This window comes from Pempheris klunzingeri, unplaced genomic scaffold, assembly GCF_042242105.1.
Source record: "Pempheris klunzingeri isolate RE-2024b unplaced genomic scaffold, fPemKlu1.hap1 Scaffold_63, whole genome shotgun sequence".
NCBI lineage: Eukaryota > Metazoa > Chordata > Actinopteri > Acropomatiformes > Pempheridae > Pempheris > Pempheris klunzingeri.
The window spans coordinates 43368-62282 of NW_027254967.1; the positions used below are offsets into that span (position 1 = coordinate 43368).

Here is an 18915-nt window from a genome sequence, read left to right on the forward strand (position 1 = left end):
GTGTAAGCACATGTCATTAACAAAAACAGGATATAGAGTGGGAAGAGAGAAATGTGAGAGAAAGCGAGAAAGAGGGGGAACAAAAGACAATCACAGACTTTAATGCCGGGTTAAAAACACACCTCATATATTGAATTGTCGCTGAAGATGAAGTGTGGATGGTTGTCTGCCCTGTGATGCAAGGTGTACCCGCTTTTTGCCTAATGCCAGCTGTGATTGGCTCCAGCCCCCACGCCACTCTTCTGGATAAGCGGTATAAATGATGGATGGATGGATGCAACTGAAGGTCCCAGATTCACATTTTAATGTACTGCACAGTGGAGGTGAAATATTTCCCTCAAAACTGCCTCTCATTTCCCTGCATTTTCCACGAATCTCTCCCCTTTCTTCAAACAGACAGCATTGTTAGTTTCATATCTCACACTCAAGCACACATACAATGATGAGTTGTGCCTGTGAGAAAGCGAAGGCCTAAGTGTGAATTCCAGCCATGCCTGTCTTTTCGCAGCTTGTGAATTTATGATACAATTAACCCTGAGAGATATGCAGAGCATACTCACTTTGCGCTTTCAATAGCTTGACGTGTGAGTTAAACACACAACTATGTAGAGAAATTTGATCAGCACACATGTTATGAATTGAGAGAGAAGAATGAGAGAAAATGCTAAACAAAACCCAAGAAAAAAAAGCTCATATTTGGGCAAGTGTGATATATATGAATTATTTCACAAGACTAAAAACAAACCGCTGTACTGTTGTACTGATGTCCTTGATAACTCCTGAGCACATGCTGTGTTTCAATCCTGCTTATCTTTAATATCATTTCTCCTCTCTGTCCTGTCCCGAGTGTTCTCATCATGGACTGTGGCAGATTAGTTTGACCTACTGCACCCTTGGGCCTCAGGGACCCGGACGCGTTGACAGAGGGTCTAAATTTGAGTGGCAGTAGGGTTTTTTTTGTGTGTGTTTATGTGTTGCAGTCAGTGTATCGTGTGCATACATCTGTACTTGAATGTGCGTCTCTTAATGTATGAGGGAGAGGTTGAAACAACCTTGGGTGGGAGTCACTTTACTGACTCAGTCCCACCAACTCCCACCATCTACACATACCTCCACCCTTACAGCAGTTAACAACAACTATAAGTGACCAGTCTGAGTTGTTTTTTCTCCACCGAAGTCATTTTAAAAGTCATTGTTTTATCTTTGGCAAAGGCTGTTTAGTGCCTTGTCAAATAATCGTTACAACATAGTTCAGGGTTTATGTTATGTAAGAGTCATATGATCATCTTGGGTTAATCTGATCCAGTGCTACAGAGCAGCAGAGGCCATCATTTGCTCAATCCTTTTTCCACATTAAATTTCATTTACCATACTATTTGTGACTTCCTCACTGAACTGTGGTCTATTAATAACCATACAGATAACTCAAAATGAGACTCCAATTGGTATTTTGTGAAAATGCTGCTGAGCATTTAGTAGTATAGTGTTACCTTATGTTTCTATCTTATTGGCTTGCTTCACTGCAAATTTTCACTGCAACTATTGTGGGGTGAATAGAAGAATCAAAGATAAGAGAGCACCAGCACAGATAACGCTGGCATACAAGGCTAATATGCCACTTGTGCTTCATGCTTTAGTTTGTCCTGAAGTTGTTTGTGACTAAGGCAGTTGGGAAGCATGTTGGTGTTATGTGCGTGTGTGCGTGTGTGCGTGTGTGTGTGTGTGTGTGTGGGGGGTATAAACCTTGCAGGACCCAGAAGACACTGCCGGGGCCGTTATTTTCCCACAGTGCAATATAAATAGCCTGCTAGTGTGGGGTGACGGTGGGCAGGCAGGGGCGCTCAAGGGAGGATCCCATCCACACACAACAGCACATTCCTGTGCACCTGGCACGGATAGAGCCCTAGGTCACCTTACAGGATGTGTTCACACACACACGCATACACACATCCCTCCTCCTCCTCCTCCTCCTAACACCTTTCCTTCATCACCTGTTTCCCCGCCACTCTGCCAACTCCCTTTTTCTCCTCATCAGGGACCCCTTGGCTGAGGTCTCTGCCCACATCACGCTCGGTCACATCGGGCCCTCGCGCTCGCTGACTCTCCACCTTTGACCACTATGGAACGCCATGACGCATACATTCACTCACACACACTATCTTGGTTTCTCACATGACCATGCACACAAAATCTCTGTTTTCCTCGAGGAAGATGACAACTTCATAGCACCTCTTTAGTGTAACGTATACTACATGGCTAAAGCCACAGGATATCAACAACTGACGAGATCTGCTGGAGATGGTGTTACAGTTTTTCCTTGTTTTTCATGTTGTCTGCAACATGATGCCGCTGGCCAAGTCATGGGGGTTCACAAAGTGATTCATCAGCAGCTTGACTATCATCCAAATAATTACGACCTCAGATGACAGCCTTAGCTTAATCTTAATGGACTGTAAGGTCACAGTAAATCAATTTTGAGCAATGCATGGAATGATTACACTATGAAATGACACTTTTTATCTATGGCTATTCTGCAGCACGGCTTTTATCTTAATATTTTGGAACAGAACTGAGGCCAGTAAAAAAGACTTGTGCAGGTATGTTTACTTTGAAAATGATCCCATGTCTCACCAGGTAAATGATTACATTGATTTAGTGCTGATTTGTGTGCTTTTCTAAATCATGTGCGCAATATTTGCACTGATGTTGACATTTGACTCATATAACCTGATGTTCACACAGGAAAATTATTTCCTGTGATTACATATTTGGAAACCCATGTATCTGCTCTGTGTCTCTGTAAATCAGACATCATGTGACTTCTCATCTTGATTACCCCTGCTCGAGTGACCAAATGTTTAGTGTTGATGCTCATGTCAAGGAGATCTGGAACTGAACTGATCAGATATGCTCTTAAGCCTTACACTGCTTGTTATCATGGCCACAGAGCAGAAAACCACCAGCTCCCCGATTAATTTAATCCTTTACTCAATATGTTCGCAGGACTTTTAGCCTATTACAGGGGGGGGGGCACGCATAACAAAAATGCAAAACTGTTTGTGGGCTGCTTCTTTTACAGCAGTCAAAGCAGGTCAGTATGACAGGAGGTGATAATCAACCCTAAATATACCCCCTTTAGCTTCCTGTCTCACAGATCTGCTTACACAGTAAATGATATTAGATGATGCTTCCGGCACATGTGCGAGAGTCTTGACGAGGGCACAGGGGGGACATCAAAACTTCACACCCAATGCTTGTGGTTCATAAGCACTCATATCAGCGAAGGGCAGCACAAAATCTCTGCTAGTCATATGTTGTGTCAAGTGAACCTGATCCCAGTGAAGCATATATAGCTGCATTAAAGGTTAATGGCGCTGTTTGCAAATCGCTGTGGTGCAAAAAGTGTGATTATAAGTATAAGGTGTCCCTGAAGCGCATGGAAGCATCCAGAAGCAATGACCAAGACCTCCCTCAGTTATGTACAACTGTTTATGCTAGCAAATCAGTTGCCACAGCTGAGAAAAGTGATTCAGTCCCTGCCACTACTAATTATAGACAGGCATCATATATACACTTCATACTGGCTGCCATCTCAGAACGTAAAGGCCGGGTGACTTCTTAAATGACACGCACTGATTTGGTTTCCCATGGCTGGGGGAAGAAGGCGTGTTTATGGTTAAGGAGAGTGCTCAAGAACACACACACACACACACACACACACACACACACACTCTCTCTCTCTCTCTCTGCTATAGTCAGTCAGTACTATCTGCCCCCTGAACACCATGTTCTGCTGCATAAATCTACTGGCAGACAGCTGGAGTTGGCCTGACTATGAAGAGCCCCAACGGTGATGAAAGTGGCTCTCCCACCTGCATGGCACAGGTCAACGGCTCTGATCCAGGCCCAGGTTTATTACTACTCTGTGGTAAAGAGTAAAAAAGTACTCATGAAATGAGTACAAAATGTGCTATATTGAAGCTGAAGTCCTGATAACATATCCAGTGATTTAATTTGTTTTCTGACCATGATTCCTGCTAATAAAATGGATTTTTAATGTTGTTTGTACATGTCTTCAGTACTAACAAACTGTAATTATGTAATCCGCTTCTGTTATCGGATAAACTTGAGGTGTTTTTCTCATCTCAGACAAGAGGTCTGAAGTTGGGGATGTTGGTGTATTTAATACAAAGGTGGTTCAGATGGATTTGAAGCATCAGCTGATCTTTCCCAACTGTTTGTTTTCAAATACTTTATTTTTTCTTCTTTGAAACCGTGTCAGACTTCTGTGGGAGAAGTCTTTAATCAGCACAATGGTGAAGAGGAACTCTAATCAGCGTTTTCTACTCACAAGTCAGATCCACACCCTTTCTCACCCCATGTTTCCTAAACTATAGAAGCCCACATCTGGAGTGACATCATTAGGAAAACAGTGCTGCAGACAAAGTGATCCTCTGATGTGATTTATATCACATTACTACTGCCTCACACGGCTTACAGTGTAGGAATTCTAGTTTGAATTTGTAATCTCACAACACTGAAGGATAACTCACAAAGCGACACATCTGTGGCAGTGGATTTATGTGTTTTGGTGACACACAAGAAGAATAAGCAAACACAAGAAGCGGTTTATCAACAAAAACAGCATCTGACCAAATGCCTGGACAGCGTTTGTTGTGGTGCCAGCACCTGACACCCAACCAAGCACGGACAGCAAGAGCTTGACATTGGCCACAGCAACAAAAGCATTGTCAGTACGGACCCCTGAGGAGATCAATTTGCTCCCCCCGTTTCCAGGCCTTTCAGCAGGGTTGAATAGAGGACAGAGGGCCGGTCGCAGCAGCGGGAGGCTCGCCAGTGTTTCTCTAACGGGGTGTAAAGACAAACAAATCACCGGGATGAGACGTGGTCTTGTTGTTGGAATGAGCCAGTGATTTACACCTGGATCATTCAGGCTGATAAGGGGCAATTAGTTTAGGATTACTGTGGTCACTAAAACAGTTTATAAAGCTGGTGTGAGTGTGTCTATCTTTGCAGGACTTTAACCTGCAGTGTGTTGGGGTTCACTCGTGTCTTAGATGTTGGTACTGAAGTTAACCTTGCTCTCTGGAAAAAAATAAAATTATGATGTCATTTTAAAAAAAGGACAAACTACTGTAAAATACTGAAAAATGTCTCAGTGTGAAGGCTACTGACAGCATCAGCATCGAACCTAACCTGTATGTTAACTCTGGCTAAAACTTTATTTGTGAACTGGATGATTATTTTCTCTGTTAGTCGATAGAATATTTTTAATAAATGTGAAAATACTCACCATAATTTCCCAGAGCACAAAGTATCATCTTTATACTGCTTATTTTGACCAACCAACGATACAAAAACCCAAACATACTCAATTTACAATAAATAAAAACTTTTCACATTTGAGTAGCTGGAATTAAAGAATGAAAAAAAGCATTAAAAATGATAGTAATCGCTTCCTTGTAGGAAAGACTGATATCACTATAACTTAGAACATTACTTCTTCTCACAATTCCTCACATTATTAATAATTTTAAACTTTTAATCTTCCCACCTAAAAAGTCCTTAAACAGCACTGACCTTGTGGATTATAACTATCACAGATCTACCAGCTCCTGAAAGAGTGGTGGCCAACCTGAAACCTGCAGGTAAACACACTGCACCACCACTGATTTTTTTAAAAAAGCCCCTTCATTTACTCACCTGTCTGTGCCCTGTCCTTTAAATTCATTCACACTCAACACCATAATCATGCTGTATGGGGCTTGAATTAAAAACAAAAAACATAGAAAGAGGCATGAACAATGTGCAGACAGGTGGTTTTGGAGGTCACCACAAGTCATTGTTTACTCACCTTTTGTCTACAAAGTCTTTCAAAGTCGAGATTCTCGTGCACATAAATCACCTGAAACGTGTGGGGCAGCGGACCTGAACCCTGCACACGGTCTGGTTTATGGTTATGGTGGCGAATTATACATCGGGGGAAAACCGTGCATTTCATGGGAGGAGAAAAGTAAAAAAAAAAAAAAATCATTGAACGGGTTAATTTTGAGTCATACCAGACTCCGAGAAGTAGAAAAATGAGAAAAAAAATTCCTCCGCCGCGGCCACACAGAAAGAAAACTTAAGCGTCTAGAGTGGTTTCATGTTGTGTCCAGCTTAAAACCAACACGTGTATTGGTTAGAATACATTTTCTAAAGCCTCGATAGACGGTGGGTTTTAAATGTAAGCGTTTAACATGTTTTTAACCATCTTTTCAGCCCGATGATAGATCCCCGCTGCCTTGAGCGGAAGGATACGTGCTTGTGTCCCTCCGCTACGGCAGACTTCAGTGAGCGGACTGAGGTGGGAGAGTTTTTCACCGCCGTGTGGAGCCTCGACCAGCCAAAGTCACATTTATCTGAACCTAAAACGGCTTTAACGGAGCAACTCGTCGGACACACGTGAAGAAGAAGTAGCTGAAATGTTAGTGTAGTCTGTCCTCTTAATTACCTGTGTTCATTTCCAGAGAGACGCTTTTTGAGAAGTGAGTTAACCGTCCCGGGAGACAACTCAACTTTGGGCTGGCGACCTTATGTGGATTTTACAGAAAATATGGAGCACATCCCCGGTTTCTCCTCGGGCAAATCACTAGTCCTTGTCCTCTGCTTCATCCACCTCTCTCTGGGTAAGTTTTTCAGCCGTGTTGTTTTTCTCTAATAACTCACAGAACTTGTCATGATCCCGTCTGCATCTGTACACGGGGCTGACATAGCATCTCCACGGACTCCTGTGTGTCACTAGCTAGCTAGGTGAGCTGATTTGAAAAACGTACCTTTGAAAAAGAATAAAAAAAAAAAAAAAAAGCCTCATGAGGTGCGAGGCTGACTTTTAGAAAGTATTTAAACCGTGTTGTGTGATAATTGTTTAGTTCCTGCTGCGCACTGATGGGTACTGATGTGGTCTTACACCAAAACACACGGCAGCTAACTTAACCTGGTGTTACTTTAATATTACTCCAACATCAATGAGTGTGTCACTGAAATACTCACATTTAATAACGGTATATTCCTCTCAGCCTTATCACTGCTATTACTTTATTACCACTCAAAGACTCCCGGGCTGTTTCCACATAGATTTAAAGGCCATAATTGATTGCACACCTCCGTAAAGCCACTAAAACCGAGGCTAAATTCTCCATGTGTCTAATTCAGTGGGATAATGTCTGGTTTAATATGGATACCGTGGCCTACTACAGTCGCACCGCTGTCCAGATGTTGAGCAGCGAGTGCTAGAGAGAGAATTCAAAATGGACACTTAACCATGTTTAGGCTGCGCTGCTGAATTGAGAGAGCTGACAGTGATGAAGGTGTGGAGGACATGTGGGTTTTATGCCAACATCATTATGGTTAAATAGAGTTTCAAGGGGAAACTTATTTACCCTGTACAAGACTCTACACCTTCTGCTACATGTGCAACACTGTCACAGGTTTCTGACCATCCTGCAGCTAAGAAGTTTGGGTCAATGATCAAGCATGTGTAAATGCTCTAATGTGTGAAATAATGAAGAGGGAATGGGTATATAACTTCAGAAATGTTTGATATTTTTAGACAGGACAGGACCTGGATATAGTTGGAAATCACTCAAATCATGCACCTGTGCTGTGTATTTGTCATAGAATTGCTGGCAGTGTGCATGTGTATTTAAACAGCATATACCAGGTTAACTGGTTTACTTACTAATGCACCTATCTTGAATTAAGCACTTCTTAGAGTTTGTTAATTCTAGTAGTCCAATAGCAGGTTCTAAAATACATGTTTAAGTCTGGAGTCAGCTCACAGTGGATTAGGAACTACTCCGAAGAATGAAAGGTTGTCTTGCACAGAAACATTAAAAGTACCTTTGGGCCTTGTGGCTCACACTGGCTGGTATCTAACACAGAGCTTGTACTTGAGATGTAACCAAATATGCTAAAATATAGAAAAGCGTATGGTATAGAAAATAATTTTAGCTTGTAGTAAAGCTGTTCTGCAAACACAAAGGCGTGTAAACACTGTCATATACCTACTACATTTGTTTCTGTGGCTGTTCTGGGAAACAAGACGTAGCCTTGTACCCTTTTAGGCCTTTGTGTGAGTGTGCCAAGGCAGAGAATCTGGTGTCATCTCACATGATTTTCTAGCCTTTTAGCTCAGAGTTGATACATGCAGCCGTGCTATTCTTGCTCATGTTTTTTCATGGACTATAGGTGACTTGTGAACGGAGAAGTGACACAAAAGAAGAAAAGACAATGTAAAAGTGCTGCAGGCAGTGCAAGGAGAGGCAGAGGAATGTTGTTGGTGTTTGACATTCCTCCCTCCCTCTCTTTTCAGCCTCTCTCTCTCTCTCACTCTCTCTCTCTCACACACACACACACACACATACATACACACACACACACACACACATACACACACACACACACACATACATACACACACACACACACACACACACTCTCTTTGTGCACCATGATTTTCTTTTCTTTCCCCTCTCCATCCTCACCTATCCATTTTCCTGCTAATGCTAAAGTTCCCAGTAGCTGGGGCACTGCCGTAATGCATCAACTGTTATCGCAGCCTGTGATGGGTGCAAGGGACAAGTGGTTTTCCACATGACAGGATGGCATGTTAGAAGGTGTTGCTCACCTTGATGACGTAAGGGAGGTTTGAGGTTTACTCACGCTGCAATCGGTGCCTGTAGCCTGCAGTCTGCGGCTTTGTTTTCAACCAGTTCACTGTGGGTGTTTTTTGTTTTGTTTTACCAATGCCAACAAAACTGTGTCAAAATGTCTGTATCTTGCTGTGTTTTATTTGATAGAATTTGATATTTTATAAAAAAAAAATTTCATCAAATTCTCTAAGGAGCTTGCAGTCATTTGCTAATCGCTGTGACCACTTCACTTCTTGTATCTTCTTCACAATAAAAATCTGTCCTAAGTTTGCTAATATGATGCGTGCATACAGTTTCATAACAAAGATTACCTGCCTCATCACACATGTAGAACCAGATCAGTTTAGTGCAGTACAGCTCTGTTGGGGAGGAACAGTTTGACCTTACTCCTCAAATGGACCACAATATTGTGAGCCACAACAAAGATTCCCTGCTGTGAACAGGCAGTGGAAATTTTTATTACAGACAAGACTGCATGCAACAGTACAGCTAAAGAACATAATCCTGAGACAGTGAAAATGGGGCACAGCACACTCCCTGTGCTACATTAATCAGCCACTTTTCATTGTCTGAAGCAGATGATACTATCAGTATGTTCTTTGTGCTCAGTGTTACTAAGCTCTGACTGCAAAAGGTGATGTGTGACATATTCCTAAATTACCAGTTACAACGTACCAGAGACCACACTGGCATTTAACAACAAATTATGTGGTTTGTTTTGCTATTTGAGCAACAAGTATAAATTCTTATACGTCATTGAATTGTAATTTTAGGGCCTGTAGAAGAAAATGAAGACCCTCTGGGTGGATGCAGGAACATGGTTAATACACTGCTACAGTCTAGTGACGTAGTTGAATGTTAATCTGCTTCTTGAGGAAGCGTAGGTGCCATCTTTGTGGCACACGACATGGTGATACTCCTATGGTGTGGTCATGTGGATGGTTGCATATATTTGCCCAGGGCGAACGGCAGACAGCTGACATGCGTGTGTGTATCTATTTGCGTGTGTGTATGTATTGCATTGTGGATACAAACTGACAAAGGCCAACAATTGTGCCGCCCATGGTTTACTGCTGGAGCCTGGTGTGAAATGTGATTTATCTGCGCCATGCTTCGCCCTGCCCACTGAGGACAAAGATATTTATTGATCTGCCCACAACACTGCATTATTTACGGACCACCAGCTCTACCCACTGCTTTGTGGCTGTGTTATTAATGTGGCTTAAGACATCTTCTCTGTGACACCCTCCAAGCTTTCCCGTTGGTTTCTTTTTTATCTCTTCCCATCTGCTCCCTGCAATCTCTGTAAGATAAATTTACCATTGCTTCAGTATGTTATATTCAGTTCAGCCTTCTCCACCCTTTTGATTAGTAGTGTAGTTAAAAAGCCAGGCCTCCACATGTGTTTAGCTCCCTAGTTTTTGGTTGTAGTGGGAGAGAGTAGTAAATAATGTGTGGAACTGTATGAGCCATTGGGTGATGGTCTGTGCGACTGTGCTCCAGATGTATGTGTGTCTGTATTTCCATGCACACATACAGAACATATGTGTGTGCCTCTGTGGGCTTAGAATAGACGTTAACTCACAGACCTACGACGATTAAAGTCTTGAAGTTGAAATGCATAGCAGACAAGGTGAAAGCCATAGTTATGGGCCTGTTACCATTTTTCTTCACAGTTCTAATACTGCGCCAATGTCCGCTCGACCAGTTAGCTCTTAGTGTGTTTGATCCTCATGCATTAAATAAATGCCAGTCAAAATATGAATGAAACTAGGTGCATGCCTCACATGAACCGCATGCACTGTTACTATAGGGGGTGGTGTTTGTGGCTGTGAAGGTCGAGAGGATTACAGAGCGTTGTGTCTGCACTGTTGAACAGGTTAGCAAATTAACAGGGAATTACTTTGGCCTGCATTCCTTGGCCAACACAGCCCCGTAATCCTGGAGACATTCAGGCAGGGTGCACAGAGTAATGAACCAGGCAGACCACATCAGGCAGGACAAGGGGGGGAAACTCGTAATGGGTAATGGGTCGCAGTATTCATTTAGTCCTGTGTTTCAGTCAGCTGTAATTTGTGGCATATAATCAGTCTTATTTCAGTACTAGGATGTGGATATGAATTGACTAGACTATTTTACATTGTGGAATATTTCAAAGGTATTATACATTCGAATTACTACCATCTGTTATTATCTGGTTAAAGCAGAGTGTATCAATAAAGATTTGCCAGTGCATAGAAAGACGCTGGCTCTGGTCAGGTAACTGTCCATTTGCTCCTACTGTTTGTCACCCAGCGATTAACCTGATGTCTTTAAACCTCTGCTCTGATTAACTATGGAAAGGTTGCATATAAAAATACAAGGGGAATGGAGAGAGAAGTCTGTATTTTTAGCCAAACTAGACCAGTGGAAATCATTTTTAATGGTTAACCAACCATCTATGTTGGTATGAGAAAAAAAAAATCACATTGGGATATGGTTTTCCATTGTTGTCACTGGTCATTGTTGTTCAGATACTGTTGATTCAAATCTGGTAAACTCAGCAACTTCCAAGCTAAACGAATGATGATAAACTTTTACCAAAATCTGTCACAGCATGAGGTCTGAAATACACTCTGACAAAAACATTTGACTCATTAGGATGAAAGGATGTTTGACTTTGTACCATGTTCCTCTGAATTCATAATATCAAAACAGCCCATTGTCGGCCTGTCTCAGGAGCTGTTGGTGAGCAGTTCAAGTGAGTTGAGTCTTATTCTGCGGACATGGTATTGTATCACTGGATATGTATTTTGTTTACATTCTTTTTGTGGATAGACTCACAGACAGAGTCTGGTTCCAGTTATCGGAGTAGATCTTAAAATACTCGACACTTCAGTTTATAGCTACAAAATCTAAAACTATGTAAATGTAACTAAGCATGTCTGCACATTGGTCCTGAGGTTGTTTTTTTTAAATCATAATTTAAAAAAAAGAATTGGAGGGGGGGGAAAGTTGAATATGAACGAGCAAGGGAAAGTCCCTGCATTAGGCTTGTCTCGTCTGCTCGCCCTGTTTCTGTTTTTTTCTCCCTCCAACAGACACACACACACACACACACACACACACACACACACACACACACACAGATGAGATTCTCTGAACTTTAGTAAGTAATTACAGCAGCAAGGAGGCCGTCTCAGTTGGGAGCGTAGCAGACTAATTACTGGAGCCGTTCCAATCAAGATGTCCTCCATCTTAATCTAATTGTTATCAATTGAAGCTACTGTTGATGTCAGTCTGTGGCTCACTCGTGCATTTCTCTTGTCTAGGTTTCAGTGTTTTAATGTGTACCCAGAGTGCAATAGGTTACATTAAACAAAAAGTCGGAAGTGGATCGAGTTTAGTAATGCGGGTACTGTTGCATTTAAGTATGGCTTGATCTATCTTGAAAAGATACATGAACTTGAGACATCCCTATTAATCACAAGTTTTACTGTTTCTGTTGGCGCTGATCTGTGTGTTACGGTATGTCACCACCCTCAACACTGAAGCTGACTTGGCAGACTGAGGCCTTAAAGCCCCTGCTTGGTTCATCTGCTTGGTTCATCTGCTGTTTGTGTGGGCCAGTGAAGTTTCCCTCAGGGTAACAGTGTTTAGTTTGAGCCTCGTCTCCCTCCTTCCATGCTGAGCGAAGGGTATTTTATTGCAAGTTACCATGACGACTGTTTGGCCTGCTGGATATAGAGGCTTGTACAGCAATTCCAGGAAATGGGGTTACTTCCTCACTCAGTGCGAACAACTTCCTGCCCTCCGCTGTATGGATGTGCGCCAGGGCTCAGGGACACCCATTCGTGTGCAGTCTTTGTCTGTATTCTCATAATTACTTCCCCATCTCAATCCTCAGCTATTAGCTCAAAGCCCTGTCTATCTCTCTCCCTCCCTCACCCCTCCTCTTTCTACATCTTTGACAGTCTTTTTTTCTTCTCTTGACATGGCCGGGTCTCTCTAGGGACCCGCTGTGGTGTCGGTGACAAAGCAGTGGCGAGTGCTGAGGGAGGAACCAGTGTAATGCCAGCTGAGCGCAACAACCAGGCTTCCCCTCTCATTTTCTTGGTCTACACCGTTAAGGGATGTGCTTTCTGCTTTTCTCTTAAACTTAAATTTTATTCACATGACGTCTGTGTGCTTTCAGTTTTTACAGATTCTCACAGAAAACTAGCCAGATTTAAAAAGAAGAGTTTGGTTTAAACTTATCTTTAGCTGGAATTTATGTCACTACTTATTCAAAAGTAGTTGTGGTTTCTGCCCTTCACCACTCAGTAAATGCTTCTAGTTATAGAAGGTGAACATTTTAATAGAAAGAAAAACAAATGAGCTGCTGATCATGCAGAAAAGTTATTTTGAATAATAATAAAACAATATTAAGACTGTATTAAGAATGTATGTACAAGGTTCACGGCAGTCTGTTTAATAATTGTTGAGACAGACAGTATTCAGACGGCTTTGTTTAATATTCACAAGAAACTGCTATAAGTTATGGGGGCTTCCAGGTTCCCACAGATAAGGCAGTCTGCTTTAAAACTATGACTAATTGATGTCATCCTCTGTTATGATGATGCAATAGTGTCACAAACAATGACGGGCTTGCCTTTACTCAAGACTCCACAAGTGCCGGGAGCTAGAAAGTGTCTCGCAATGTTCAACCCCGGGGCAGAGTCAGGGTTATTCAAGGTGAAAATTAGCTGATTGCTGATTGAAAGAATTAGTCCAACTGAAATTAAATTGCTTTTGTTTTGTAAATATCTGTAAATCACTTGTCTTGTCTGGTGTCATGATGGCGCCCCCTAGTTATCTAACTAACCTCCTTGGTATCTAACAAACACGAGCACACATCTTGTCCGCTACTATAGCTTGATGAACAAGTGACCAAACAAACCTTAACAGGGAAAAAGTTCTCTGCTAATGTCAGTTTGAAGGCTGACGTTAGGTGGCTAATTAGCTGCTCAGCGGCAGCACATTAAACAGCATGGAAATGTACCTGTTAATGTCACTTCAGTCCATTTAGATTAACAAAAAATGTAAAAAAAAATTTTGGCTGCAAAAAGGGATGACTAAATGTGGCTTCAGTTGGACTTTAATGCTTTTTCTACAGTAGAATAAGCTAAAGCAGATACCATGACTGAGTCTGTTGCTATTAGCTTTATTGTATCTGCTCTTTCTTGATATGCCAATTTTGCACATAAAATGCACATAAAAACAGGTGGATGGAAACATACCTATTGCCACTGCTTGGAGGACCTCTCTCGCTTTCCATGCAGCAGCACAGTGAATAATTTTCCGTTGCCACATCTACATAATGAAACTAACAGCAGACCAGAAGCTTCCCCTTTTTGTCAACACTCAAATATTCGTTGTATAGATTTTTACTTCTCTTATGTTTTTTGTTGCAGAGGCACATTGTAACTATGCTTGAAAAGTGCTATGCAAATAAGGCTACTAACATTTGTTGTATTGAGGTCATTGAGGAAAGTTTGAGAAAAGTGATCTATCATCCGTGTATGTCGATTTTCTGTTTTCACACTCTATATGATGGCATGTTTACAGATACATAGCTCACTGTAGCCCCCCCCCCCACCCCCTCCCCATTAACCTTTAACAGACAAATGTAATAGACACATAAAGCTGGTAGATGCATCACTAGTTAAGACCAGGAAGGGTCCAAATAATACTAATAAGACTAGCACACTATCACTACTACAAATACTATAAAGTACTATGCACTATGATACTTGTCAGATAGCTCTGTGTTCTGTCTCTGCTCACACAATCTGCCCGTAGTTTCACTGTTGACTTTGTTGATTGAGTCTTATCAAGGCTCTCATTCCTGGGAAATTTTCCTGTCCATGCTTCATTGATAGTGAAGTGTGAGAACAGCCAGGTAGAAAACCATCTGACTGTGTGTGAACGTTTTGTTTTGTTGTTTGTTTTACTCCAGAGGGACAGATTGCGGAAACCTTTCTGAACTTTCGGTCGGGAAATTTGTGACCTCTACATCATGGGGCTATTGTTTTTTGCATGTGTGTGTGTTAAAATGGCGTAATAGGAGGCAGGCTGTCCCAAATCTGGTAAGATCATTGCGTCTGGCATTACAACAGCGTGCATGGGAAGCTCGTCAAACCAGTCAAGAGATGAGAGTAACTTTTTCCTGTCTCTGCTCTCTTGCTTCCATTCTGTCACTCCCCCTGTCGTATGCATTGGTCTTCTCAGGTCTCCCTTCCTCCTCCCCCTCAGCATGACTTTTATTTTCTGCTGATCTTGCAGCTCACTGCTCAATGACTGGTATCAGCCGTGTCCTATGGTGTGTTGCCCAGATTTACTGTCCAGTAATAAAATTTCAAGTTTTTATGGTTTATTCAGAAGCAGATTAAACATGATTTTGCATTAAACTTCGACTTAAATCCGATCAAAGCCAAAAGTGAAAGTTCCACTGTGTCACAGTGTTCTGTTTAACCACATATGTGTGCATCATCTGCTGTCTGCGCTGTGCTGTAATGTGAGCATGATTTTCTTGTGTTGACTCGTAGCTAGTGTGAGCACCGTATGACTGCTCAGTACAGAATTAGTCTCAAAATAGCACATATTTATATTCTGTGGTCTCTGGTAGTGCGGCAGTAGTCTCATATCAACTCATACTTTATTACAGTGGACGCCTGTGCAGTTGCGCACATAGAGGCATGCGTGTGTGTGTGTGTGTGTGTGTGTGTGCGCGTGTGTGTGCGCGTGCTTGTGGGGATTATGAATTTCACAGTGGTTTATGTATGGTATCCCCATGTCTAATGGCCTATGTCTGTCAGCCTGCCCCTAAGGCACTAGTCCAAGACCAGAGCAGTTCAGAGACTGGACCCTGAACGTACAGCAACTAAAACTAACTACATGTGTCCAAGTTTTAACACTGCTAAATCATATCAAATAGGGCTGATAATGGTTAACCTTCACAGGGACTCCTCAAATAGAGTGACACTGATTAATCTAGGCACAGGAAGTAACACCATTCTTCAGCACACTTCCTGTAATGCAATGACTTTTGTGAAGATGCAGCTTCTTCTAAATCAGCTGACCTACCCTCAGTTTTGTCAAAAGAGCTCTGTTCTAGAAAGTGGGGATGAATCACATAACCGCTAAAACATGTGAGACTATAAATGAAACAAAGTCTTAACATAGCAACATTTGTAAAAGTTAACGCTTAACAGTAAGGTCTTTTTATTTGGCTACTATATCACATTGATAAATAAAGAACAGAGGCATGCTCTGCCAGCATGGTGTGCGTGAAGACCACTTAAACTATGTGTCTTTGGCGGCCTGAACACTATTGCCACACAATAGCTGATGTGTCTGGCTATGAGTGTTTCACTAGCTCACAGATAGTTGGGCTTTGTTGTCTTCGTCAAGGCTCATTTCTGTCCATCCGGCTGCCCTGTGACCACTGGCTGGTTTCAGGCTGGCTTTTTATAGTTGGCTAGCCTTCTGCATTATCTCTATAAGGATGAGGGGAAGGAGGAGAAACTCACAGACTTTGTGGAGGGCTTCCCTCAGGTGTGTGTGTGTGTTACCACCTCTGCCAGACATTTTTTTGGGTGAAGTCCTGAATTAGATTCAAGCAGTGCCAACTCAGCACGCAAGGTTAGATCTACCAGGCTTTGGATTCATTTTCTTGTAATTTAAACAGATTATTTCTTTGATTTACATAAAAGTTGTATTTTCACTTTTTGGGACATGATGCAGGAGGACGAAATCCTCACGGTGTCTGTGTGTTGATGCAGTAAATCAAGAATGAGACGTTGGACGTTGTGTTCCATTAAATCTGGTGAATAACTGTACAGTGGATCACTGAGTCAGAGCAGTCATTTTCACAATATACAATCTGTCCATTTTAATCAGGAAACTTACGTTCCTGAAACTACAACTTCTAATGTGTGAAGGTTGTCTTTAAACACCCTATGTGGTACAGTATGTGATACCATTGACATTATGCAATTGGGGCTGTACCAAACTGTTTCAAGCCACGAAGCTTCATTCATAATGTTGACATTCAAATTTTAAACCAGCATTCGCACATCTTTCTTGCATGTGCAATCATCCTTATTAAAGCAATGATATATTTCTACACAGATGCAGATAAAGATTAGGCTACAACAAACCAACGGCCCATTATTGCGAAACCCCAATAATCCCAAAAATCTTAAGTGTGCTGGAGTATGCGGGGCCCAAGGTTAAGCAAAGACAAAACGAGGCAACATGGAGACCCCATGCTTGGGGAACTCTGCTTGAGGGTTTTAGAAACATGCTTGTCAGAGGCCTGCTGCATAACTGGGTAGGTTCAGCGTGTGGTTCAGGACCCTGCGAACCCATGATGGGCTCTGACGCAGGGCATCCAGGTCTCTCTACCTCATAGTCAGTGTGGCAGGAGAAGATCCAATGTGACATTTTTTAGACTATAGGGATTTCTAAATAATGGGTTGTTGAACAATGGGGAGTGGTATCATGTGGTAGCATAGTGTTATACTATTGTAAATTACTGATACAAGTTGTTACAAAGAATAAGATAATCTGCATTTGCTTGGCACTTGGCACTCCAGCAACACGTTATCAGTTTCATACCAACAACGATCAAAGAAAGCACCAGTTTGGAAGCATTTTAACTTCACTCATAACTTCACATTCATTTTATTCATGATTACGCCATGAAGTAATTAGATGGTCACACTTAACTTAAAATTTTGGCAGATTTAACTGAACATTAAGCAAATGAAGTGCTTCTCTTATTGTCCACTCTCTAACTTGTCTCTTGTCTCTTGCAGGTCTGCAGTGTATGGGTGATAAGGCGCCTTGTGTTAACAACGCTACATGTCTGACCTTTAACAATGGCACTGAATACTGCAGGTAAGATCGCCTGATTGCATCTGTAACCAGACACACAGGCCTTTCAGCGTAACTCATGCCGTCATCCCAACACAACAAAAATATGAACACAGCAACAGAAACATTTCATAAGGGGATCGTTGGATGTGAAAGTCAGTGCAGAAATTGGGTTTTTAGATCAACCCCAGCCTGTCCACGGGACCATGAGGTTTTGCTCAGGCATGGAAGAGGGAATAAAAGACTCCTCTGTCTGACAAAGTACACCAGCACTGGGAACAATACCAATACACACATTTCCACCTCCAATAAGTTATTTAGGACATTTCAGGGGTTTTGTTACTTCCTCTCTTGCTAGATAGCTCTAGGTTTTGCCAACATATTTTACTGTCTATTGATTTGTCTATTGAGGGACATCACGACAATGACGAGACATTCTTAATGTATTATAGGTAATTAACCTATTCTGTGTAATTGATGACACAGACACACATTAGTGTAGCCATCTGTTTCCTGGCGCATGCCGTGTTGTTGTGCAAACATAAATCTCTACTATCTGCAGTGTAAAGGAGAGCAGTAGCCTATTTGATCTATGCTTTCCACTTTCTGACAGCCTAGCCTAATTTGTAATTACAACAGAGCAGTCTTTATAATTGCACTGCCACTCCCGAGCCAAATTCCCAACAAAAACACACTATAACTGGTTCATGAACCTGATCATATTTCATCAAATGTGATGTGAATCACACTACACGTCTGTTCCCAGAGCTTTTGGAATTTCAGCACTCTGCTACTTCAGTAAAAAGGGAAGGAGAAAGCTGCATTCCTTAATCAGTGTTTGATATTTTCTCTGTCTAATTGAAGAGATACAGATACACATTGTACTGCAGGTACAGAGGGCATGTAGTATGTGCATGTGTGTGGAAGAATGTATATTTGTGAGAGCCAACTATTGCATTACCGTAAATTCTCAACCATACAGGCAGCCAGTGAAGTGACGCCAGAATGGGCGTAGCGTGATGTGATCTTGCTGCTTTTCATTAACAGTGTGGGCGCTGCATTTTAAACTAGTGAGGTACAGGTGATGGCTGTGTGGGTTAGCCCAGTAATAAAGATGTGATAAAACTAGAATGCTAGAATGACCTTTTCAATGACAAGGATGGGCAGCTTTTAATTTTGGTTCGGTTAGATGATTTTCTAAACAACTGGCCTGGATCAAAAATCACACCCAAAATCAGAGCTGTGTTTCCTTAATACGGGATGACAGGCATACACGCAATGCAATGTCACAAACACAAATGTC

The 18915-nt window shown here is 41.9% G+C and overlaps 1 protein-coding gene across 1 annotated transcript in view; it reads left to right on the forward strand.

Moving 5' to 3' along the window:
- The first annotated feature begins 6362 nt into the window (after positions 1-6362).
- Positions 6363-18915, forward strand: part of LOC139224825 (neurogenic locus notch homolog protein 2-like) — a 43443-nt gene continuing 30890 nt past the window's right edge. The window contains exons 1-2 of the mRNA XM_070856133.1: positions 6363-6689; positions 17555-17636. Of these exons, the coding sequence (XP_070712234.1) occupies positions 6617-6689; positions 17555-17636 (155 nt within the window). The 5' untranslated portion in view covers positions 6363-6616. The remainder of the gene's footprint in view (positions 6690-17554; positions 17637-18915) is intronic.